Source organism: Apostichopus japonicus, chromosome 13 (assembly GCF_037975245.1).
Source record: "Apostichopus japonicus isolate 1M-3 chromosome 13, ASM3797524v1, whole genome shotgun sequence".
NCBI lineage: Eukaryota > Metazoa > Echinodermata > Holothuroidea > Aspidochirotida > Stichopodidae > Apostichopus > Apostichopus japonicus.
Window position 1 is genome coordinate 12,148,295 of NC_092573.1, and position 25,753 is coordinate 12,174,047.

At 35.5% G+C, this 25,753-nt stretch overlaps 2 protein-coding genes and 1 long non-coding RNA gene across 4 annotated transcripts in view; 1 reads left to right on the top strand and 2 right to left on the bottom strand.

The window, feature by feature from the left end:
• The window catches only part of LOC139978870 (synaptotagmin-4-like), a 43,643-nt gene extending 33,731 nt beyond the window's left edge, over nt 1-9,912 (top strand). Inside the window, exons 3-4 of the mRNA XM_071989406.1 lie at nt 650-776; nt 4,650-9,912. Coding sequence (XP_071845507.1) covers nt 650-776; nt 4,650-4,960 — 438 coding nt within the window. The 3' untranslated portion in view covers nt 4,961-9,912. The remainder of the gene's footprint in view (nt 1-649; nt 777-4,649) is intronic.
• LOC139978880 (uncharacterized) overlaps nt 1-25,753 on the bottom strand; it is a 217,031-nt gene that overhangs the window by 115,376 nt on the left and 75,902 nt on the right. The window lies entirely within an intron of this gene.
• On the bottom strand, nt 4,770-19,487 carry LOC139978877 (UPF0235 protein C15orf40 homolog). Its single transcript, XM_071989419.1, has 6 exons — nt 19,367-19,487; nt 17,704-17,853; nt 15,506-15,614; nt 14,607-14,734; nt 11,712-11,867; nt 4,770-4,909 (listed from the first exon to the last, which is right to left on the bottom strand). The coding sequence occupies exons 2-5, from the start codon at nt 17,830-17,832 to the stop codon at nt 11,769-11,771; spliced, it is 465 nt and encodes a 154-aa protein (XP_071845520.1). The 5' UTR covers nt 17,833-17,853; nt 19,367-19,487; the 3' UTR covers nt 4,770-4,909; nt 11,712-11,768.

Here is a 25,753-nt window from a genome sequence, read left to right on the forward strand (position 1 = left end):
TTCGACCATTTATTTCGTTGGTATGAAAATGATAGTTATGGTCATCAAACCCTCTTACGAACAATCACTGAATATTTCATTCGGCGTTACCGGCATCTTAGCAACGATTTCATTTCGTTTCAGATCAGTTTTTGTAACACAAAATGTATTCTTAAGTATGCAAGCATGTTTTCATAAAGAACTGTACAATTCAAAGGATGAGGACAGTTACAACTTTCCATTTAAATTGAATGTTTATTGTGAAAACAAGACGATAATACAGATTAACCTATACAGTGAACAGGTGAGGAATTTGTGTTGAATCTTAGACCAATGCACATGAATTGTATGGCAGTTACAAGTTCTCTTGGAAAGAGGAAAAAAATGAGATATTTAAATATTCGCACCTAGAAGATATGTGTATGAAAATATTTGCTGAGTGCATCGATGGTAACTGACTAGATTATTTATAAAACGTTGGATATCCAACGTACACTAATCAAATTTAAATCATCAGCAAGATAAAAAGACGCCAAGTCGTGTCAGAAATTCATACCTAGAATAATCGATTCATGACCAACTCCTCAACTCTCCTTAACCGATCTCCATGCATCACGCGAAATGAACATCATTCATTTCTAAATGATTTTGTTATTTTTCAATTTCTCAGCTGTCCAAAAGTCAAGGACGAGGGGAAATATTAGTATCGCTATGTCACCAGCCAGCTGCTAACCGTCTGACCGTGGTTGTTCTCAAGGCTAAAAACCTACCGAAAATGGATGTTACAGGCCTTGCAGGTACAGTATATACGACTAGTACATAACTGTCTCAAAATATCAAACATAATTCTAAGAAGTGTCAAGAGTTTGCGTTTGAATGGCAAACCTTCTGCGGTATTAACCTCGCTGCAACCACAAACTGCAAGTTAGAGGACGATGGCGATACACATACACAGTATGATTAATTTGTAGCAAAATGTACCGTGCTAAAGTAGGTACATCAGGGATAAATACAAGATGTTGTTAAGGCGAAAGGATACAAAAGGCTGCAAAACAATTTAGTACATCACACAATGGAGGCAAATCCTCATCATGATACCATTTTCAGTCTAAAAAATGTTTAAAATTCAATAAATACAAAGTATTTCCATTATGATACATTTGAGACTCATCAGTGATGAGGAACTTCTATCTTTGTCTCACTAGTCAGTTACATAAAGTCGTTTGATTTAGATGGAGTAATTCATTGAGATGCCAACCAAACATAATGGTCAATATAGTCAGAAGAATAAATTTCTTACGATTTAATCTGACTTGTTAAGTTACAATCTGTGTGCATGCAGGCTGCTGGATTAAATAACACACCACTTGTTTGGTCTGATGGTGTGTATTGTGACCTTGGGATGAAAACATACATGGTTGTCTTTCATTTCTGCACAACAGTATGCATCGTTGATCATAATTAAGAACTAATAAATTTGACGGTCCAATAAAAATGAATTGATATATTCTTCACCTCCATGTGTTGCCGTCAAGGATACTGATTAATATTGTTTATTATAAGCATGCGATTTATTTATATCATTTTTAACATAACTGTATACCTTCAAACCAATCAAAATGTTCAGCTTTCTCGATATTAATTAAGATTGCACGCACATTGCTCATTGTACTCAATTAGCAATGTCAAAGTTGAGACATGTAAATAGTCCAACTTCTAACATTGTCAGTCATTCTACAGTTGCAAAAATGTACCACATCCGGAACAAAGTACAAAGGCGGACACTCGTTGCATTTTACGTGTAAGACTTAAATGTCTTAATTGTTGTGACACAGTAGAAGTGGGTGAAACAACATCAATTTGGTTGGAAACAATTCAAATACGTACAATACGTACACGTGTCACAATGTCTTCATTGTTGTTAGATGATAAGCAAATTGAACATGATATAAGTCCGTTGAAGTTTCAACACTCTTTGCGCTGTACGCTGTATGTACGGCTTAGTGTCAAAAATGCTTTTATAAGTTTTATTCGAACTAATCAAGCATAGAATGGTTAGCGAAATTTATTCAACAGATACTCTAACTAGGTTGTTTTAGAGAAGGAAGCACTGACTAAAGAAGCATCTTTTCTAGATGAATTGAAAATAATTACAAAGTTAACACTTGACCAGCAGTCCAACTTTCCATCAGTCTCTGCTCTAATACACATTTATATTAGACTTGCAAATTAAATCTTAGGCGTGAGCACTGCCACCATTGAAACGACTATATCGCCATGCAACCATAGTCTCATTGAAATTCAAAGCCTCTTTTAAATCTTCTGAAATCACTAACACTAAAATGGTTTACGGCGTTTTGCTGTAGTATAACGTTATAAATCCGATGGTTCATTTTTTCATGATGATACCACTCCATACATATAAAAGAAAGCAGGTCATGTAAGAGAGAAGCAAATAAGAATAAGGAAGGCAAGACTGAAGGTTAATGAATGACAGAATAAAGTAATAAGGTTAGGATGACTGATAAATCCAATTACAAGTTAGATTCACAAACTATTCACAAACAGTTTTCTATTCGGGCATATGAAGAAAAACAAAATTCCCACAGAAAATCAACGATGTTACAAGTTGCTCAAATAACAAGTAGAGAGAAATCTGTAACGCCTGCAAGTAAATAAAAAAACGAACCAAGTGAACGTAAATGATTCTCCAGGCTTATTACTGTAAGAATCACACGTCAATGACAATGGCAATTTGCCTGTGTCTACCAGTTACAGATCTCCCCTAATCCATTTCTGAAGGCTCTTGCTCTTGACACCACTGAATGGAAACTTGCAAGCAACTATCATCCATAACAGTTCCGTAGCCAATGAGAAAAGTTCAGAAAATTTCATTTTTGGTTCTCGTTTCTACAGAAATGACTCTTCATTGGCTCATTTCGAAATTGTACATTTATATTTAAAAGTTCGGTTGACAAACGTTTAGTCTTGAGTTATCTTATAAAAAACACGATTAACAAATTCAACTGCGAGTGATCGACTGATAGCTGCTATGCATTGCTACGGTATATGGCCTTTTACATTTGTCAAATTACCCTTATGTTCCATTCTACCACCATATAATCCCTTTAGCAATTTCTGTATAAGTAAATAAAAACTGGGTCACACTATTGTCCAGTTTTGGATGTGATTATTTGCCGTAAAAATGAAACCGACATCAGTAATCTCAGAAACAAATCATTTTCAGAGAAACACTACCAGTGAAATGTCTACTGGGAGATTGAAAATGATATTTTTTTTGATCTCTTGATGAACAAAACAAGTCACTGAGGGAGCAATACTCTGTCAGAAGAAATGCTACGGACGATACCAAATGTACACAGTATAACCATGGTTAAAATGAATTCTGACCTATTCTTATGCATAACTCAATGTTTCGATTCCTAATCGAATGGTTCAGACCAAGTCGCAAAGAGAGAGGAAAGTTAAACCATTCTATTACATTGAACTTGTATGTGACCCTTACAAGCAATAAGCGTTAGGGATACCTTTGAAATGCGATTTCTCAATTCGACTCATTTAGCAGTGATCAGTATATTAGTTACAACCTTCAGCTGGCTAAAACCTTTAAGAAAAGGACTTTCCAGATGTTTTAAATCTTCCAAGATATTGCCAGACATTAATTGTCTCATTGAGAGCAAACGCTTTGAGAGTGGTTATTCCTTTTGAGGTCTGTGTATAGATCAACTTTTGTTTTTGACTAGCCATCATATATAAAGCATATCGTTTTAAAAAGCATTTATTTAAATATAAAGCATTTGTAAGAAAATCAATATCTCATCGACGGAAACTACTTTGACGGTGATCCGTCTTACACTCCGTGCAGAATTTACCTTTAACTGGATAAATACGATATGTGAGAACAACTGCTGACCTTTAAAGCATTGCATGACCGTGTTCGTAACTTTTGGGACTCAATTATCAACTGGCGAGTATCGCATACGTTCGTCTAGATCACGCTTAGTTCCTTGGGGGTAAGGAACATCCCATTTGGACCTCTCTTGACACCAAATGACTTCCTACCTTTTTTTTTTGGAAATTTTATTCAAACTCCAGGAATTTGGTTTAATACCAATCGATCAAATTCTCACCGAGCAATAGCGTTTCAGTTGAATTCTGACAGCCAGATACAAGAAAAAAAAAGGACAAATGAGCACAGTGCATAAGTTCCTTTAATTTGCTCTACCAATTGAGATTTAAAAAAATAATAATAAAACGCTGCATCAGTCACAATTCTGCGAATTGAGATTCTTAATTATGTCATTAATAACGCATACATGATCTCATCCAAGATTCATTTTCTTCAACTGACCGACTTTCATGCTACACTCCCTTGCTTAGGAAAACTAAAAATACATCGATTGAACCTCGAGATATGGAGACTACCCTTTGCTGTCACGTCTTGACGGAGCACTAGGAGCAGCGTTTCATTTTGCAAATTTCATCAACGACGCGGTTCATTACTTGACAGTTTAGTTGTGTTATCTTGTTGAGGATAGCAAGTAAACTCATTGAAGTGTTTTTTTCTTTCAATCAGAAGTAAATTAATATGTTCATAACATCTTTGAATGTTAACTTTGCTCTTCGTTTCCGTATTTTTCATTGCTCAGATCCATATGTAAAGATCAATATGTTGTACGCTGATCAGAGGATGGCGAAGAAGAAAACCAGGCTTAAGAAGCGCACCTTGAACCCTGTCTTCAACGAGTCCTTCCTTTTCGACATTCCACAAGACGGCCTCGAGAACATTTCTCTGGAATTCCAAGTCCTGGACCATGACCGTGTTACCAAGAATGAGGTCATTGGTCGTTTAGAAATTGGACCGACCTGCGAACCCGACACCAGCCAGTCACTGCACTGGGCGGAAGTTCTGCAAAATCCAAGAAAGCAAATTGCAGAGTGGCATAAGTTAACTGAGTAAAAAGTAAAACAGGCACATGTAGTTCTAATAATTTCTTTAAAAAAACTAATTGACAGTGGTGGGAATGTATGATTCTATAGGCACCTAGCCTTATGATTTACTTCAATTACTTAGTTATGGAATTTACGATTTAGATGAAGAAGATATGGGTGGAACAACATAAGTTAACTGGGTAAAAAGTAGCACCATACACGTCTAGTATGAGCGATTTGCTTAAAGCAGATCTAACTGATTAAAATGAGGAAGAGGAAAGTCGATCAACATCTGGCTTCATACAAGTTTTGTTTACTTAATTAATTATGACTTAAATGAAGACATGTAGGTTCACAACACAAGTAGGTTCTTAAACTTTAATGGACCAAGGTGGGCAATGATATTCAGCGAAGAAAGAAAAGTATTTGCTGCAAATCGACGGAAATAAATATAAACAACTGAAACTTCTACTCGAAATTGCATGAGTCAATTTGACGGGAAAAGACTGGCAAAAGAACGTCGTTACATTCTTTGGTACGAGCATAGATGTAAATAGAGGAAAGTGTAGTAGTTTGGAAATTTAGATCGCATGATCAGAGAAGAAACGCAGGACGAAGGCTGTCACCGTCACAAAAGATTATTGTAAATAAGAAAAGATTATTATTTTGGAAATACCCAAATAGTGGAAAAGATTTCACTGATTGGTATTATACCATTTCAAACTAACCTTGAGCCAACTGAATTTTTAATAGCATTATTGTAAATTGAAAATGCTGATTCAAGAGAGAAAATAAAGAGGTGTGACAAAGATAGTGTGAGTTTAGTTAAAGGTGCTTGTCCATAATACAAACCAAACTAGCAAAAATTGACAACTTAATGGTTTAAATAATTGACTAGAAATATATTCCAGAAAGGAGAGAGGGTTACCGAAAGAATAAATGGACTATTTACTACACGAGGACAGCGGTAAAGAAATAAGATATGAATGTAAATCGACTCGGCTCTAGTAATTAGACTATACAACTTTAAGACGAAGTAACCACTCAAACTGGAAGAACTGAACAGTAAGTGAAATTGGTGTGCTGATGAAAGGCCAGCCACCTATATCTACATTAAATTAGTATTCTATGTTTGACAAGATATGCACGTTTAAGTGCAAAATTATGTGTTGCCCTGCTATTAGCAAATTTAGACTCTTCTTAAACAAAATAAAGACTGTTAGTTAAACTATTATTTTGTTTTAAACTTTTTTATGAAGTACTGAAATGCTACACACAGCACTCACAAGTAAGTGGAACGCAACGGAACATGGCACACATTTATTTCACTCAATATTATTTCTTTGAAATGATTACCGCACAATCAAACATGTCAATAGTTCACACTACTAGAAATAACATACGTCATATATCGACTGAGAATTATTGTATAGCAGGCTAATCGATGAAGAAAACAAAGCGCTGTGAAATGATACATGATATCACACGACAGAACGAGATTGTACGACACTGGTTTTCTGAATTGGCTTAAACAAAATAATTCAAGGTCCATATTGTAGGTCGATGTTTATTTTTCTACGATTATACTTGCAGACAAATCATGGAATAATTGGTTAAATAAAAAGTGGTAAAGGAAATACAAAGGCAAGTTGCACCATTCCTTTCTTTTACAAATATAGCATATCGAATAATTACGCTAACCTCATTTCTATGGTTTGAATGCCACGTTTTCTCATTTCAACCTATATTTGCACATAATTAGAAGTGAAACCAACGGTTTGTACAGTACGACGAGCAGTAGCATACGGCGTATATTTACATGCAATTACTGTGAAGGACGAAGTAAACCATTAAAAGTAACTAATTCGTGTAAAAAGAGACAGCAGAATTCCATGGAGTGATTTAATTGCTACAGCCAATGTGGTAAAGTGACCTTTTCAAAGTTTTACCGAGCGACAAAAGTCACGCACAAGTGGTCATAAAAAGTCATGAATAATTTGAATCTGATAATTACATCTTATAGTCAGACTATACAGTAGTTTCGAAGATGAAGCGGTATAACCAAGGGCAAAGGAAAGTGGTTTACGTATATTATGTACATTATTAGAAACTCAACAACATACAAATTCTAGATTCATGATCATTTGACAAGGTACATTTGTGTTTTATTGCGGCTTAAATCACTAGTTACATGATGTTCTTTCCGCACTTTCCACGCTACAAGAAAAGAATCTTTATTAATACTGAAGTGAAATATCATCGGAATATCACAATAAAAACATATCAGTGGACAATGATACATAGTTCATTATTCCATTCAACAAATATACTGTAATACTGCATCAGTGTTTTCGTGCACAGAATCATTGTGTTATCATATTCTAAAATGACCGTTTCATAATACAATTCATCTTCATGTATTAAGTTAATTTGTAATTCCATTCTATAAGAAATTCATTTAGAATATGGATCAGAAAGGTGTCGAGAAATACAGTTGACTACATCACATACGAAGTAAATTCTTCGATTAATGGACACTCATGCCAGAACGGGAACTGAGTGTTATAATCACAGCTGCGGTGTCCAGTGCTTGGGGCATTGACAAGTTAAACTTTAAAATATGATATCTTTCTCAACGTGCAAAGCTGAAAACAACTCTAAGCGAGTGTTTTCGTAATAGTTAAGTAACATTAGGTGTGTGAATATGTATATTATACAGTAGTTACTTAACAAAAAAATGTAAAAAGTGAGAGGTTAGTGGTTAAATTTATTTAGTAACTTAGCTGTTTTACGAATTACAGCAGATGTGGTAAATAATTTATCTACACTTCTATGGGAGTGTCATAACATACCACACTAAAGAACAATGTTACTCTAAAGGAAACAAAAAGGTATTGGGTATCACTAACATATAAGGTAAATGTCTTTTGCAAAATGCGAGTATGATTCTGAGCTATGTCATTTGTGGGTTAGTTTCAATGCTTTCTATTGCACCGTTGGGTCTAATTGTAATATAATGTGACATATGCCTTGCTTAGTGTTTTTTGTGACTAGTGCCAATTGTAACTGAAGATGTTGACTGATATATGGAGTTCGCATGCCTTAAACTTCGCTACGTTCTACACGGTTCGTAATGCTTATTACGTGTTTAAAACAGAATAGAAATGTAAAACGGGTGAGGGTAAGAGTATATAAATGTTTCTACTAGATACACAAATTAGTCATAATTACTTAAAGATCTACGTATTCAATTTTTAAAGGAAAATGTCAAAAGAATGATTATTTAACAGGTATCTGCATTGTAAATACATCAAGACTAAAACTCAAACTGGGTTGTCTTCGATGAAAATTCATTGGACCAATCTTTGCCAGTATCAAGTGATCAGTTCAAATTTGACTTTCCATTCATCCCAGATTTCATCAATTGGCTTAATGAACGTTGACAAAAGACAGTGCAAAGCCACATAAAGTAATTAGCTTTTGCGGAATCCGGCGAACAGTAATAGCTAAGTGGACAGACCGGTATTACGCGTGATTTCATTTCTTCGTGATAGCACAAGTATCAACAAAACGGGAAAACGTCTAACTGACATTTTCTTTTCTGTCCCATCAATTGAGAACGTAAGATGAATATTTTCTCAAAGTAGAAGTAGGACTGTGATTACAAACAATCGAGAAACATTTCATATTACTTTGGTATAATTTGAACATATAAACCTTATAGATATTACAGCCAATATTTCATACGCTTCCCAAAACCTCTAAAATGTCCGTCATTTCTACAAGAACAGCCTGTCCATGTGTCTTCAATTGATATATATTACGATCATGCCAGATTTAATAAGCAATTTCTTCTAACACTACAATGAAAAGAAATTCAAGCCAACTTGACCTAGTATTGCACAAAACAAGAATTAGAAATGCTCGCTTGATCACATGAAGGCGGAAAGAGTACCTGCTACAAGGCTGCTTCAGCTCAACCTCATGGAAAACAAGACATTTTAAGTACAGCCTGGGGTATGAAACACATCTTGAAGATATCTTGACTCTTGAGATTACAAAACGTTACAATTTATTACACACCTGTCATTCAAATACTATATGTCATGTAAAATTATCAAGAAATGTAAATTTACTTATGTATCACAAATGAAATGCGCAGTACTGGAGTGCAGCGAAATGTCTCCGCGGCAGCGTCCATAACCGTCGAAATCGTCCAGGCTGCCAATCAACAAACGTTATCCAAAAAGTATATTTAGTTCCACTAAAAATTGTAAACAGATGGTTGACTGTGTCGTAGGTAGTCTATCGTATGTAGGTAAAGAATCAATTCGATGGTCCGCTGTAATGTTGTTCTATTTCCAGTCGTGAGTATTCTTATATAATACTCAACCAGAGAAAAGTATTATTAACCGTAAATATGATACCTTCTTCGTTCACGAATCATTACCTTTATTGTTATTGTAGTTTTACACACATGTTTTAACGTTACTTGTCTGAAATGACTGTCATTTATATAATTTTGATGAACTTGAATAAGAAAAAAACTCCTTTTATATCCCCATTTAAAGACTGAGACATGGGCGCAGGGCAGCTCCGTTTCTCATTTTCTTGATATGATATACATGAATGTAAATGTAACAACTTGAAAGCCTTTTCTCACCGTTATGCATGAAATGATTTAGTCCACGTTTAGAATATCCGGTCGTTGTTTTAGTAGAGTAATAGCTTATCTGTTACCTAGTCACTCAATTGTTCTTAACTGTATCTTCATGTAAAAGGAATTGTTTTTCGGTTTCATTGAACAGAGAACTTCCAGAAAATGCTTCTATTTTTGAAAAAGAGATAATTGCCACTAAGGAAAAATTTACGACTTAAATGGTAAAACTGTATTGGACACAAAGTGTTAACTAATATGAAGCTTTGTGTGTCTCAGAATGTACATGGAGGTAGAATAAACTGTAAAGTATTGTAAAAAAACTAGTCATGATTGTGTTATTTCCGTTCACTTTGCATTATTCAACTGAAAGCAAAATTAGACACTGTCTAACATCTTGTGAATGACGGGACACGATGAATTTATATTCCGAGACCCAAATCAAAAACATGTTTTCCACATTTACAGTATGGGAACGTTTCCGTATTCTTGGAGATTTGCACAAGGCAGTTGGAAAACATCATCGATACTTTCCAAAACGTTTACAACGCACATACGGTAGTTAGAAAATTCACAACTATAACTAAATGGGTTTTTCTTAAAACATATACAGACTCGACGTTCTAATAAAGTCGAGCTATAATGATATTCATTGTAGGACGTTCAAGTCTAACCAAAATCCAGGTATCAAAACCTACAAGCTTAGGGGGAACAACAATGTTTAATATATAATATTATATGCTCAGACCACTTACTGAAACAATAACTCTACTCAGTAAATCACTATAGGATTATACCATTTTCAGATCTTCTCACCTGTATACCTACAGTATTGATGACATGATTTCACAAAGAATCAAACAACAAAGTATTTGGTATCAATTAATTTCATACAAAAATTTTTTCCTAAAGCAACTTTTCTCACATAGTCATTTTTAGAACGCCTGAGTAAAACAAAACTGAGTGTAACTCCAAATATAGACTCAACATTATGAACTAAAGCTTCCAATCTAGATCTGATGATGAAAACATTGTTAATTAGTGAATTGTAAATGAATAAATTCGTTGCCCTAGCTCTGTTTACATGTACAGTAATATTGTTCACACGAAACATGACTATCTGTTTCTTTTTCTACATCAGTTGATTTGTGACTTTGACTAGCCAAGTGAACGAACTGCCTTGCGATAGGATTTTACCTATATTTGACAAAACTCAGTGCAATAAACTGCTTATAGAATATGTTAAATACATAGGAAGAATTGAAAGAAAACAGTAGTTCATATTAAGGATGAAAGATCTGTTTTGCACTATGAAGGAGTAAAACTCTTTGAATACAATGTATTGATATTACCGACAGTAGCTTTTGAGCAATACATTCCCACATTAAAAACAGAGAAAGATCCTGAAAGATTTAACAATTTTTTGCCTCTAAAGGTTGCCTTTCATAAACCAGGCTGCCAAAATGGGGGGGGGGGGGATATCTCATGGACAGAAATTGCAAATAAAAATAGAAGCAAGATACAGAATAATCAAGTACTATTTTTGTTGCAATGCATCAGTTGATACATGCACGGTGCACCATTGCTGGAACATGACATTTCTAGTTTTACTAGTTTTGTAAATTTACTACATTTTATTCCCATCCCAACTATATCTGATGGCTTGAAAGCAACACTCATCATCGTAAAATGGAAATACTGTCAACATCTCTCCGGAATTGACATTCACTTTTTATTCCGATTTGTAGAAACGGCGGAGATATCTGTTGATGGATGACCTAATTCTATGCATCCTTTGTGGATCAGGCTCAGCAGATGGCGACATTTCAAAACTGACATCGTGGGATACGTACATTAACGTACATTTGGCAACTGTATTTCGTGCTTATGGTATTTGTTGACTAATAACATTTTTGAGTAACATGTGGATGGGTCATCATTTTATTTAGTAAAGAAGGAAGAAAAATACGAACACAACAACTGGTTGAAGGATAAAGGAAAAGACATCCTAATGCTGATAAATATTATGCAAAAGTAGGCTGTAATAATTGGTCCTTTATTGGACAAAAACTAACATTCAAGAAAGTAAAGTTTACAAATAAATATTATGAAGAATGCATACCATTCTTCAGCGTTTTGACTTGAGCTGAGGCGTTTCTTTTGTTTACAGTAGAGGGCACTATCCAGCTTCCAATTCTGTCTTGAAGGCATCCAGCAGTTGATCAACAGTCAGACCACAGGCAGTGACTGAGAACACTTTTGATCTTGACCTCATGCCCTACAAAATATACAAAGCAAAACTTAGAAATCTTAAAAACAAATAATGCTACAGAATTGTACCTACTGTGACACTATCAGGAATATCATCAGCCTAATGGAATGTGGCCCTGGTTTAATTTGCCCTCAAATTACAGAAAAAGAAATTACTAGGAAAGAAAACACATTGACAATACCTGAAGAGGTTACTGAAAACATGCATGGGATTCAGTTGTGGAAAATTGGTAAACATAAAATACATACAAATTACTGTTATGTTACAATAACATGTTTTCAATATAAAGGATAAGGCAATTACAAATAGATCTGAATACCATTTTCCCATAAGTAAACTCTTGCTAAGGGGAAACTTACATTAGCTAGAATCACTTTTCAATGCCAAATCGATGTTCACATTCTACAGATGATTCAAGTCCAGAACATGCTATAGTGACATCACATTGGTACATCACATTGGTTTTCTAGTGGTACCACCAACAGAGCTATAACTATAGTCACTCACGTCGTTTCAAGGGTCGAGTCAAGTCACTGCCACGTGACTTTCCTGGCTCGAGTTGAATCATGGACTCAACTAATTACAGGTTATTCATGCATTTCACAGATTCATCATGTCACAGAAACAACTTTTGAATTCAACTTTAATGGCATTCACATTCCTTTTTTCTTAGTAGCTCCAATATATATTATTTTTCCAGTTATAGGTAAGAAAACAGGCGCGTATCCAGGATTTTCTAACCCGGGGGGCGCGAATTACTATCTAAGCGGAGCGCCACCATCGGTTGGCGCGGAGCGTACAAGAAAATTTCTGGTTTTGATACCCCCCAGATCACCGGAAATGGCACTTCTCGGGCTTAAAAATGACCAACCAGATGTACACTTTTGCCTGAGAACCAAGTATTTCCCAAAAGTTTTTTTTCCATCCATAACCTTTTTGAAGATTGTCACCAGTCACACATCATGTTCGACCTCATTGCATGTCCTATGGATCATTGCTTTTGTAGGTGATTCTACGTCACGGCCCACAATATCCGAAAGCCCCACTTTTCAAGGTTTTAAGCCCATTATTTGTTGAGAATTTGAAAATTCACATTTCTCGTGAATAAAATCACTTCAAAACATACCCATAATGTTGCACAAAATTCAATCTATGGACAACCAATATAGAAAAACCTCCTGGAACCCCTAACAGACAGGTCAAAATTGCACGAGTAGAGGAAAGTACAGTATGATGAAGAATGTTGGTGAGGAAATTTTCGAAAATTCAGACACAGTTAATTTATTGGTGTAGAAATATTGCAACCTCTTATAATGGCTATTATAAAACTTCGTTAAAGGAAATGAAATATAGCAGATATTTCCGATATCAGGTATATCGAAACCGAACACTACACATATAGGCGTAGGTCCCGTAGGAGGCGGGGGCTGCAGCCCCCCCCCCCCCCCCGCAACCAAATTTTTCGGGCACCTACTGAAAGAAAAATAAATAGCAATGTATAGCTTAAAAATTATCTCCTTGGTAATTAAATTAAAGTTCTAAGCTTGGCCGACATTACCACTGTAAAAGAGAGTTTTGACATAAATTGATCTGTATGCTTTTTCTCCATCTACATAAGACATTTGGTTGTTTACATTAGCATCCGGCGGTATACTGTGCAACTTTCACGGACCGTGCGGTACACGATGCCATTTGATGTAATGACCGATGCTTGCTTATATGATATTGGCATCGATATGTTGAACGCGCGCGAAAAATTTTGGCTTTTTTTCGGGCAAGTCATTACAGCCCCCAAATCCAATCTGGCTCCTACGCCTTTGACTACACACATTGACAGTTTTTGAGGCTGTTCATCGTAGAAAATGCATTTCAATGCTCACTGACATGATGTTATATTTGCTCTTTACTTTACAAATTCGAACAGGCATGTAGCGAGTAATTGCCAAGGGAGGGGCGAAGCCTGTAGGCAAACTCGCGTACAATAAAAAAATTGCCGAAAATGCCTCCCAGATCGCTGGAAATGACACTTCCCAGGCCTTGTAAGTTGCATCTAAGTATTGTCTATTTTGAAATTACTAGCGATGTCATAAAGAAAATTTGCTCGGGGGGGGGGGGGGGGCGGTCGCCCCCTTCCCGAAATGCGTCATGTTCCACGACGACTCGGTCTAGTTCAAGACCAGCCACAGTTGGTTCCATATAGCACAATTGTACAATTGTTTAAGGCGTCCATACACACACACGCGTTATGATAGACCATATATAATATTTATATAGATACATTAGTGAGAGAGGAAAAAATGGAAACGTCAAAAATGGAGTTGTCGGTGTAAGGGGTATAGGGTGAGGCGCACACCCCCTCCGTAAACCTTGATCTGTCACTGGCTACCCTGTGTATATAATAGGGATCAGCGCTTTAACTATGACTGTTCCTCTTTTTCTTCCCGAGGTCTTGGCTATCTTCTATTCCCTCCTTTTCTCCTTTTTCTCTCTTTTTTCTTTTTCTTTTCCCTTCCTTCCTCTCCTCCTCTACTTTTTTCCCCCCTCCTTTTCACTTTTTTCTTCTCTTTTTTTCTCTCCTCTTTTCCTTACCCGGGGGGCGCGCGCCCCCAATGCCCCCCCCCCCTGGATACGCACCTGGAATAGAAGTAATTGCTTTGGTTGTTCTATTATGCAAACATCTGGTGATATTTGCATGAGGTTGGGATTCGCTGATGCAATTAATAATTTACATGCCTGAATGTATACCTTTGTAAGTGACACATCGCTTTTCCTGACTCCTACTATTGAAGCAATATACTTTCCGAGTTCTACATTTGCCTCCCCTTCCATTGCAGGTGCTGATACTTGGACACTGATTGCTTCAGATGTTATTTCTACACAAAGAGGAAAAGCCATGACCATCAATGATACACCACCTGAGAATGCTAGTAATGCAATATTATTAATATATTTGACTCTTCTAAAATTTGCTGTCATCTACAGAGAAGATCATTCCCACCCTGCTACGATGAACCGACAATTTTCACTGGTCGACAACAATCAAAGTACTTAATTTGCTTTTAAAATTTAATCATTAAACAGCATTGTGAACCTGGTCAGATAACCATCAAAGAAACCAAAGTCAAACTTTCCTGTTTTAATTTGAAAATTGCTTTTACCTGCCACTAACTGACTTTATTTAGGAACTAGGCAAGTTAGATCCGAGAAAATCCCTTTTAATGAAATCATCATCCATTGATTGTAAAGTTCATAAACCTGATTTAATATTGTAACATCCATACAATACATAAATTTACATCCATACCAAGAGACCATATCTTCTTCATCAATGGCAAATATCGTCAATATTTCTTACCACTTAACTGCCTTCATGCTGCTCCTGCATCCTAATAACAAAACCTTGTTCAAAATTCTTTAAAAACAGTATTATGATACTGTTCCCCATTTCATGGGTCCTGCTTTGTTTGGTGGAGTATAAATTCAAATGAAAACACAGATGATCGTATTAATACATTCATGCGAGCAATAATGCCTATTTGCTGTTCTCATGTCTAAATATGAGATGGCATGAAAGTACTTTTAGTTGTTCAACAGAACTGTAAATACCTTGAAAAAAAAGTATATACTACTTTTCCGTGACCTACCAGTGACTGCATTTTGCTTAGACCCAGGTTTTGCATGAACTGATATTGAAAACGTTCCATTCTTCTTTTCCTGAATAGGATCATGTAGTTCATCCACCACGACAGGTTGCTGTAGAGATCATCATTAGGATGTTAAATTTCTAAACAAATGCCAAACAATTCTCAATGATACCAGTATTATTAGTATTACTTATTATCAATATCGTTTTTGGTTTCAGTGAAACAATTAAGTGAAATATCAAACTGTTTGTGGGACTGGATCACAAGCAAAATGGTTTTACACATGCAATAAAACCTTGATTCACACCCCTTCCCAGACGCCCAAATGTCCTCCCCATAACCCCCTCCACCAGTCCACCTCCCATACAAACACACCTACCTGGAGTACCATTCTCTGACTAAATATGAAGCAAGTTTTACAATCTTCATCCTTCAAACACAATAGTATCTCACTCAAGTAAATTTCAAATCTCTAATGGAGCTTTAAAAATGAATTTAACGCCTTCCATTTTAAGTTTTGTTTACCAAAACAGTGCTCTTAAAATTGTCAAGTTTTCCAGATCAAATAAAGTTAAGTATTATGCAGGGAATAATTTATTTGTTCTCTCAAACCAATACGACTTTTATACTGAACAAATTGCTATGTACACATAAATACATAACCATACTGCAATGTCCCTTCCAAAAACGATTCTGAGAAATTTCAAAGGATTTTGATAAGATCTTTTCTGGTCTCAAGGATGGCAAATGCTATTATAAATATTGATAAATACAAGGTGATGCATATTGTTAATAGTACCAAAAGTGCACTCTTAATGGTGAGAAGTTGCAGGAAGTCTTTGTTGATAGAGACCTAGGTATCTACATCGACTCATCTCTGCAACCTACTAAACATTGTCTCACAGCTGCTAAAAGAGGTAATAGGGTTTAGGTATGATCAAGAGGAACTTCAGTTTTCTGAAAGAGGACATAGTTGTTAGGCTGTATAAGCAGTTGGTTAGGCCTCATCTGGAGTATGCTGTGCAGGCCTGGAACCCATATTTTGCTAAGTGTAAGGAAGTACTCGAGAAGGTCCAGCGGAGGGCTAAAAGGATGATTAGTTCCTTAAAAGGCGTTCGTTTTAAAGGTGGTTATAGCTGTTGAATCTCACCACACTGGAGCTTAGAAGGTTACATGGTGACTTGATTCAGGTTTTCAAGATTGTGTATGGTTTTAACAATTTATCCTTCACTAACATTTTTATGTTTGCTAATAGTAGTTGTACTTCAGGTCATTGTCTTAAACTCCAGAAGTTAGGACTAGGACTAATATTCGACATAACATTTTCTAATAGGGTTGTGAATGAGTGGAACGGTTTGCCTGAGAAAGTTGTACTTGCAAGTAGTGTGAATGGGTATTAGAATGCTTTGGAAAAGCACTTAAAGCATTGTAATCAGGACTGATTTTTGTGTCTTGAGTTTTCCCCCTCTCCTATTTAGGGTCCTTGATAGGGACTTGAGTGTCCCTCCTGATCCTTTTTATTCTACTAAACTAAACTAATGTGGTTTTGGGCACAGAACAATAGTACTTTCACTATTGCACAAAAAAGCAAAATTCTTCAAACCTCATAACCGCTGTAGACACAGAATGTGAATGCTGAATTATATATACTCTGATACGGATTATAGATACAGAACCAAACAAGAAAGATTGCTAAGTGAGTTTACAAGGAGTAAGAAGAGGATTAATTAAGTTCAGCTGGAGCCATGATGTACCAAACTTCCGGGGCAGGACAGCTAGGAAGAAAGGTGAACATTAAAAGGCTTGCCTGTGCTTGCTGACTATTAAGACACTAAAAGCACTTACATTATTCAGAATAATGGACTCCTATATGTCAAGTTTTATATCGCATATTCATTGCAAATTTGGTTTCAGATATTAATACGGTCAGCAGAAGAACAAACTGTATTTAATCTGACTAGTTTTGAATGAAAGATGCTGATTAAATGGATTATTTTTCTTATTGTCAGATGTACTGATAAATGTGAAATTCTTAATACTTCTTCTCCAAAATCTGTTCTGTAATGTTAGTCTACTTATTTAGTTTCCTCTGATGAGAGCAGAATATAGTAATGCTAATGAATACTTAATAACTCAAGTACATTTTACAAGTAATGTTAAGAAATTGAACAAAAAATATTTGACTACTTTACATTTACCTTTTGGCTGCTGTCATTCCCTGATTTTCCTTTTTTCTTTGGCATATTACTTGATACTCTTGTAGATTGGGACCTATGAGCTATGTGTGAAATCCATCGGTACTGATATAGTCTGCACACAGTTTTCATGTAGGTGTCAATCCCAATTTCCTGTGTACGAAACAAGGTAATAATGACAATGATTTAAAATCAGTTAAATTATTAGAATACTACACTGTTACTTAAGTTCTGTAATGTGCAGGTTCTATTGCATTAACGAAAAAGGAATCCATTCCACAAAGTATTTATACAAGCCAACAATCTATTGACACCTTGGTGGAAAAGGTGTGGCAAAAAGTCTATATACAATCTACAATGGAACTTTGGGCAATTTCAATGCAGGAATTGGGGGAATGGATTGTTAGAGTTTCATCTGAAGATCGTAATACATCAATTTGATTTAGAAGGTGTCACTGTACAGTAGGCAGCAAAAACTGTATTTGATAATACCTGTGACATTGAAAAGTTTGTCAATTATGTTAGGGATATGACAAACACTTACTATCTCTAAGATATTTACAATACCTGGAGAGATTTTTGCATTTTCCTTTTTGCATTTTAAAATTTTTATTAAAAGTTCAGAAAGTTTTTTGAGGGTTGGGTGGGGCTGGGAGGGTGTGGGAGATCCACACAAAATGAATATTTCTCAACGATTTACTCTAAGTTTGAAAGAAAAAGACTAATGTCACACAAAATTAGGAACCTGCAGATTGAAAACTGTTACTATTCTGTGTAAACTACAGTAAGCAGCACTTCTTAATGTATTAACATGTCAGTGTTTGATGGCAAGGTACGTATTATGATATACTTTAGAAAATTTCATGATTTTAACCATAGTAACAGAATGTACAGCCCAACTTGCTTAATTGTGAGCACCAGCAAGCCTTTCTGTGTAATTTTCAAGAAAATGATACAAAAACAAAGATGTCAATTTTTTAACCTACTGTATACAGTAGGCAAAAATCATAACTATCTTCTGTAGGTACTACGTACAGTAGGTTTGTGATACCCATTATATCAGTTCATCTGGTACTTGGTTTGGCCCAATGACATGTAAAGAATAAAAGTTCCCCTCCTTTTGCTAAGACTTTCCAGTTTGATTTGGTATATTGCATTTAAACAAAGAATGGTATATTTTTGTAACTCATTTTAATCATTTCAGGTTATTTTGTGAATTCCTTCCACTTTTTTCAACAGACTAAGACACTTACTTTTTAGGCCTACATACCTACAGTAGTGCCAATGTGATCAGCAAATTACCACAAAGTGTAAAGTAATGGAATCGCCAAGTTTCGTGACACTTTTGTGAAGTTTCATGGCTATTCGCCCAGTAGCCGGGTGAACAAGATGATCTTTCAATGCAGGCTTACATTATTTGCCAGGTGAATAGTGAGAGCACTACACATTATTCATAATAACATAATGGTTTCTCGTATTCAACCAGCTGCTGGGGTGGGCTCACCAGCTAGTTGATGCACCACCTCTGTCAAAATACATAAAATATAGATGGGAATGATGTTCACACATGTAGTGCTACAAAAGCTACCTTGAATGTTCCCTACTGTAGATACTAATATTGTATCTACAATTCAACTGATTTTACTTGCATAAATGTGCACAACACCTTTGTTCAGCTGCTTGGCCAATAGCATTTATAATGGATTGCTCTTTGCTGGCTGCCGGGGTATAGGCACGACCCAAACAGAATATAAATGGGCATGATGTTCTCTCACTACAAAAGCTATGGTCGGGTCAATTTAGTTATTTCGGATATATACATGTACACATTCATGTGTATAAAATAAGTTCAGTTGTCGAATACATGTACTGTACCTTGTTCGCTGCTTAGATTATGTCATTTATAGCCATTTGTATAATCTGTCGGGTAACTTTAGTTTTATAATGCAGTGGCAAGTTTGGTGTACTTTTATCTCATTTGAGGCATAGATTATGTCATTTGTCATTAGTCGTAGGTATAATCTAGTAGGTAAAATGCCATGCCAAAATACATATTATAATTATTAATGCATATAATATATATTATATCATATGATGAAACCTTAGCAACGGAAACTAATCCCATCCTGATGTGTGCTAGCAAGTCGAACCTTGATTAATTTGTTTTTGCTCTTTTGTCTAAAAATGAATAAATAATCTCAAATAATCCTTTCTATCAATTTTTCTCTTTAATAGTACTAGATATTTTAAAATTAAAGCAAAGGATAGTATTGTGTATTAAACTCCTTTGAGGTTGGTTATTCAGATACATTTCCACTCTTTGTAGATAGTAGACTGCCCATAATTGATTGCAATTTTTTGCCGTTAATTATTGTTTTTGGGGGGTGTTTTTTTAAATCCCTCAAGTACTATATCCAGGCTGAAGGTGAGACTGTTCTCTCTCATAAAGTATGTCATCATTACTTCTTGTCAGTAGTAACAAGCAGAGGGTCCAGGTCATGGGAAAGAATTCAAAGAAAGAAAAAAATTAAAATTGGGTCATATAAAACCAAAGCAGATTAAGATAAAAGAAAGAAAATGGATTTACTCCTTCGTTCTCATCTGTTAATATATATATATGTGTTACAGGCACACAAGGCGTAATTGTGAATACTTCCCTCTATTTACTGTGAGTTGAATGTTTGTATGGGTTTTGGGAACTTCAACCTCTGTTGAAAAGCACAACGCCTAGTTTTATTAGTGATACAGTAACATCCTCAAACTCAATCTATTATTATCATTCCAATCCTGCTCTTCTCAGGGTAGATTTTCAATGTAAACGATTACCTGTTAACTTCCATGCATGTTCCTTAAGATTGATCCTCTAATTAAGGGAGTTTGAAGAGGGGAGTTTGTTGGGGAACAAAGTCAAGATCAGCAATAAACAAGTACAGTACCACAGATGGTGTCTTAGACTATTCTTTGTATTCCACCTGTTACATATATTTTTTAAATCATTTTTCATATCCCCCCTCTCCAATATTCACATGAATGTCTTTCTCAGCCTTGCCTGAACGGTGGTATCTGCCAGGACGGTGAAAACCGTTACAGATATCAGTGCTCATCGGAGTATACTGGAACCAATTGTGAAATCATGCAAAGTTCAGCGTCAGTATTTTATTTTCATATTCCCTGAGTGGCAGACAACAATAGATGTTTAAAATTAATACAAGCTAAAAAATTAATAGAGAGTAGAAGTATTTATTATGTGTTATGTTAGCTATCTAACTATGAATAAAATATATATCTACATATATAAAATATTTATATATATATATCTACATATATATATATATATATATTTATATATATATATATATATATATATATATATCTCAATATATATCTATCATCATCATCATCATCATCATCATCATCATCATCATCATCATCATCATCATCATCATCATCATCATCATCATCATCATCATCATCATCATCATCATCATCATCATCATCATCATCATCATCATCATCATCATCATCATCATCATCATCAAGTACATTTGTTTGCAGCAATTAAAAGTAAGAACATGGATTATGTAATTATGTATTTATGTAAGAACATGGATTGCAAAAATGATGTAATAACTGGGTAATACGTTCCACCTTCTTATATTTTCTCCTCTGCATGGTGTATATTGCATGAGCTTCCAAGGTATCAATTCATCAAGCAGGTCATATTTAGAGGGATCCCTTATGTCTTGGAAGCTAGTCATATATGGATTTGACATTGCAAATTTAACAAATTGCTATTTCAGTAGGCCTGGGGTGTTTTAAGCAACAGGAATGCCATGGAAAGAATTTGAAAATAAAATTGAGTAGTTGTAGGTTCATGTAAAAGATCATTGCATTATCATAAAATCACTGGAATTTTTTTTCATCATAGAAGCACTATTTGGATTTAGGTTAGAAAAAAAAATTGAAAAGAAATTTGCAGTAATTAATATGATCCATTTTTATTTGATTTTTCTTCTACAGATAATGGCTGTCAACCTAACCCATGTCTTAACAACGGAATCTGTCGAGTAATCAATACTCTTGATCTTACGCAGTTTGTTTGTGATTGCTCGTCTACTGGTGGTTTCAATGGGGACAGATGTCAAAATGGTAAGTCAGTAGTATACCAATACAGTAGCCTATAACAGATAGATAGTTTAGACAGACAGACAGACAGACAGACAGACAGACAGACAGACAGACAGACAAGAATTAGTCCATTAACCACAGGTTACATTTTTCAGCTCTCTTGACCTCAACTTACTGAAACTTTGTGTCTCCTGCAAACAGACTGGTTAGTTTGGAGGAGTTGATTTGTTCACACCTTGCCATGTCTGCCTTGATCTGATAGTGATTTGGCTACTAGCTGTGTGATGAGTTGCATAATAGACGAATAGGCAGCTCAACTAAGGTGAGATAGATGGGACTGATCACCCAGCTAACCAACTGGGAAAACCTGCCGTTCAGTACAAACGGCGGGTTTTTGGATGCAACCTATAGTTATTGGACACTTTCGCGGCATGTATAGAAAGATTTATAGACAGTGCATGACATTCATGTGTAACTAATAACATGTAACATATTAAACATAAACCAGTTCTCAGAATGTTATATTTGGAAACCATTCCCTTAGAAAAAGGAAACTAAAAGAAACACAAATAAATTTGCAAACAGCCGTCATTCATCACAGCTAGATTTATAAGAGGAAAATGACTGAGTGTTTTTCCAAAATTTGAAGTGTTTCCTTTAAAATGGAATTGATCTTAAAGCTTCTGCGGTAAAAATTTGATATTATTCACCAGTGAAACATAAGTTTGTAAGGGAGGGGAAGCCTGAGGTAGAGAGAGAGGGGGGGGGGCAGTGGGTTTCAGGAAGGGGTGATATTAAGTTTCCATTAGCTGTTCTCACATTGCATTTAAAGTCAAGAATATGTCAGTCTATACTTTTTATTTGCAGTAAATGAATGGTACAAAAATAAGTTTCATGATTAAAACCAATTTTGTTCGGATTCCTTCCTCAATGCCTCCAACTCCTTGTAGTCCAAACCCATGTCAGAACGGAGGGACCTGTGTCGCATTTGCAATCTCTGGCTTCAACTGTCTCTGTACTGCCGGCTGGTCTGGGATCACTTGTACGGAATCCACAGCGGTCGCAGGTACAACCACAATATGGGAGCACAATAGTTGTTTGCTATGTGTTTTCAGTGGAGTTTAACAAGCAGCATTAACAAAAAACTTTGAAATGCAAGTTTTCAGCAAAAAAGATGTTCATATTGTGTGCTCCTTTCATCAAATCTACAGTTTGTCTGGGTTTGATTTTCAGGATAACATGACACAACTGGACTCTCGTTTTTTTTCAATTTCAGATCCCTGTGCTATTATGCTATGTCAGAATGGTGGCCTGTGTACCGGAAATCCTAATATCGCTGACCTCTACATCTGTGAGTGTCCAGGTGTATGCACCGGTAGTAACTGCCAAGTCTGTGACGGTAAGATACTTGTAATAGCTTTTTGACCCCACCGTGGGGATTATGTGGGGTCGGGGTAGCAGAGGGGGGCATTGATTATGTGTTAGATAAAGCCAATACGATCTTAGAGAGATTTGTGTCTGACTGCTCGTGAGACTCACATCGTGTCTTTGCTCAGAATAGAAAGTTAAAGACTAAACTTCTAAACATGTCCTCTGGTATTCCATGTGAGATAAAACTGAGGTTCAATGTAAAACCCTACCAATATCTGAATACTTGTACGAGGCTGTGTAGAGTCTCTATAAAGCTTATAGCTATTAAAAGATTAACCATTTTGTCGGTGTTCATTATCATGATACATGTAAAATGCATATGCCTGTTATTTAGAACTGTCTGTATCAGGTAAAATAAGATCTACCATATATTATGTAAATTTACGGCAAAACTGCTCGAAAAATGCATGGAAATGCTTGTCACTCGAATATCCTTCAAAGAAATAGCGTTCAATAAACTATGTGCATGTTTATTCTGATCTTTTAGGTGCTAACAAAACACAACATGTCACAGAGATTGGTCACAGTATCATTGGTAAATGACAATGATTGGCTAGGCCCACAATTCATGTTGCAATTGTACGTTAGGAGGCATTTCACTTGACCATTATCCTCTCTTCTCTTCCTGAAGTGAGTCCATGTTCTTCCAACCCATACATCAACGGTAACTGTGTGCAGACTTCCTTAACAGCCTTCTCGTGTGCCTGTAACTCTGGCTTCGCTGGCATCAGATGTCAGCAGATAGGTAAGAAATATGGATTAATTAAATAATATTAATTAATAACTGAGGAAGAACCCAGACTCGGAGGTAGAAATATTAAATACATTTTTGTTCTCTGTTTGACACATCTTCTTTTTTAAATGATTCTTGTTTTATTTATTATTATTATTATATATATATATATATATATATATATGTATATATATATACATATATATATATATATATATATATATATATATATATATATATATATATATATATTTACATAAATATATTGCTATAATTTGTCAGAGAAAGCAAGTATCAGTAAGTTTTCTTACCTTGGTTCTTATATTGCTCATCACAAATAAACCTATCATGTTAGGTGGAGGTGATGGTTGGGTTCGTTTTTTATCATACTTTCGCCTTTAATTTTATCCTTTGTTAAATATTAAACACTCGCGGATCAAGTCTCCCTTCTTTATTGATCCTCACTGCAGTTGATCCTTGCTTATCAAACCCGTGTTTGAATGGAGCCCTATGCACAACTAGTACCATGGCAACAGGGGCACTTGCATACGTATGCAATTGTCTGCCAGGATTTTCTGGACCCACTTGTGTCACAGATGAGTAAATGTCACATAAATAAAACTGATTATAATTCTGTAAAATATAGATTTTAAAAAGAAACCCAATAAAAGGATTCTTCAGAAAATAATTCAACTGATTAGCATATTCTCGGTTATATTATGGAAACCTCAAGGAACTTAAAGCTGAAATGTCTTTTGAGTAAGTAGAATAAAGCCCTCAGCTTAATTAACGAGAAACAAAATGATAAGGCTCTCATTTAAAGAAAATGCTTATTAGATTTTGCTAATGCTTATTAGAATTTAAATCATATCATAACATGGAAATCATTGGGGTATTTTGGGGGTAATTTCATAGGCGTGTGTTAACAAAATGTTTGTGTCAATGAATAAATAGTAGCCTTCTCGTAATTGTGTTGTACTGTTCTGTACAGGTTTGAAAAACCCATGTTACCTTGGGAATATTTCCTTTGTACCGGGGGGGGGGGAGGTTGGGGGGTAGAATTGAACAGGTTTTTAGTGTAAACATCACAGCATGTTGTTCTTGACACAAAGGACATCTTAATATCTTTGTATGTAATCTGCATTAATGTCTCACCATTTCTTGCTGTATGTTGGGGTGTAAAATTGTACAGGATTTTAGTGTGAACATCACAGCATGCTCAGCGTACTCTGATCTATAGTATGAAGTCTAGGTTGCATTCGCACCACACCAAATCTCCGTTCTGGTCTGTTGTAACTTTCCCAGATTTTATGGGATGTGTCATGGTATGGTGAATATAAATATACGTTTCAATTCAATAAAAATAATGGCTCCTTCTGGTACATTTCATAAAAATTGTTGGTGTATTTAACTCACAAATGTTTTTTCTCCTTCAACTGTTTGTAGATCCCTGTACTAACAATCCTTGTGGTGTCAGACGACACCCACTAATGCCAACGGATTCACTTGCCTTTGCTCCTTTGGTTTCGATGGAGCTCTCTGCTCTCAAAGTAAGAACCTGCTCAGTTTACTGGTAAAAACTTAAGCTTTACAATGCGATCAAATGTTAATTGACTTTGTACTGGTATACTAGTATACTTAAAAGTAAACAAAGAGTGATATTAACACATCAAGAGGTAATATTTAATTTTATTTGACTAACTGGAGTACTAGTAAATTTAAAAGTAAACAAAAAGTCATATTCACACATCAACAGGCATA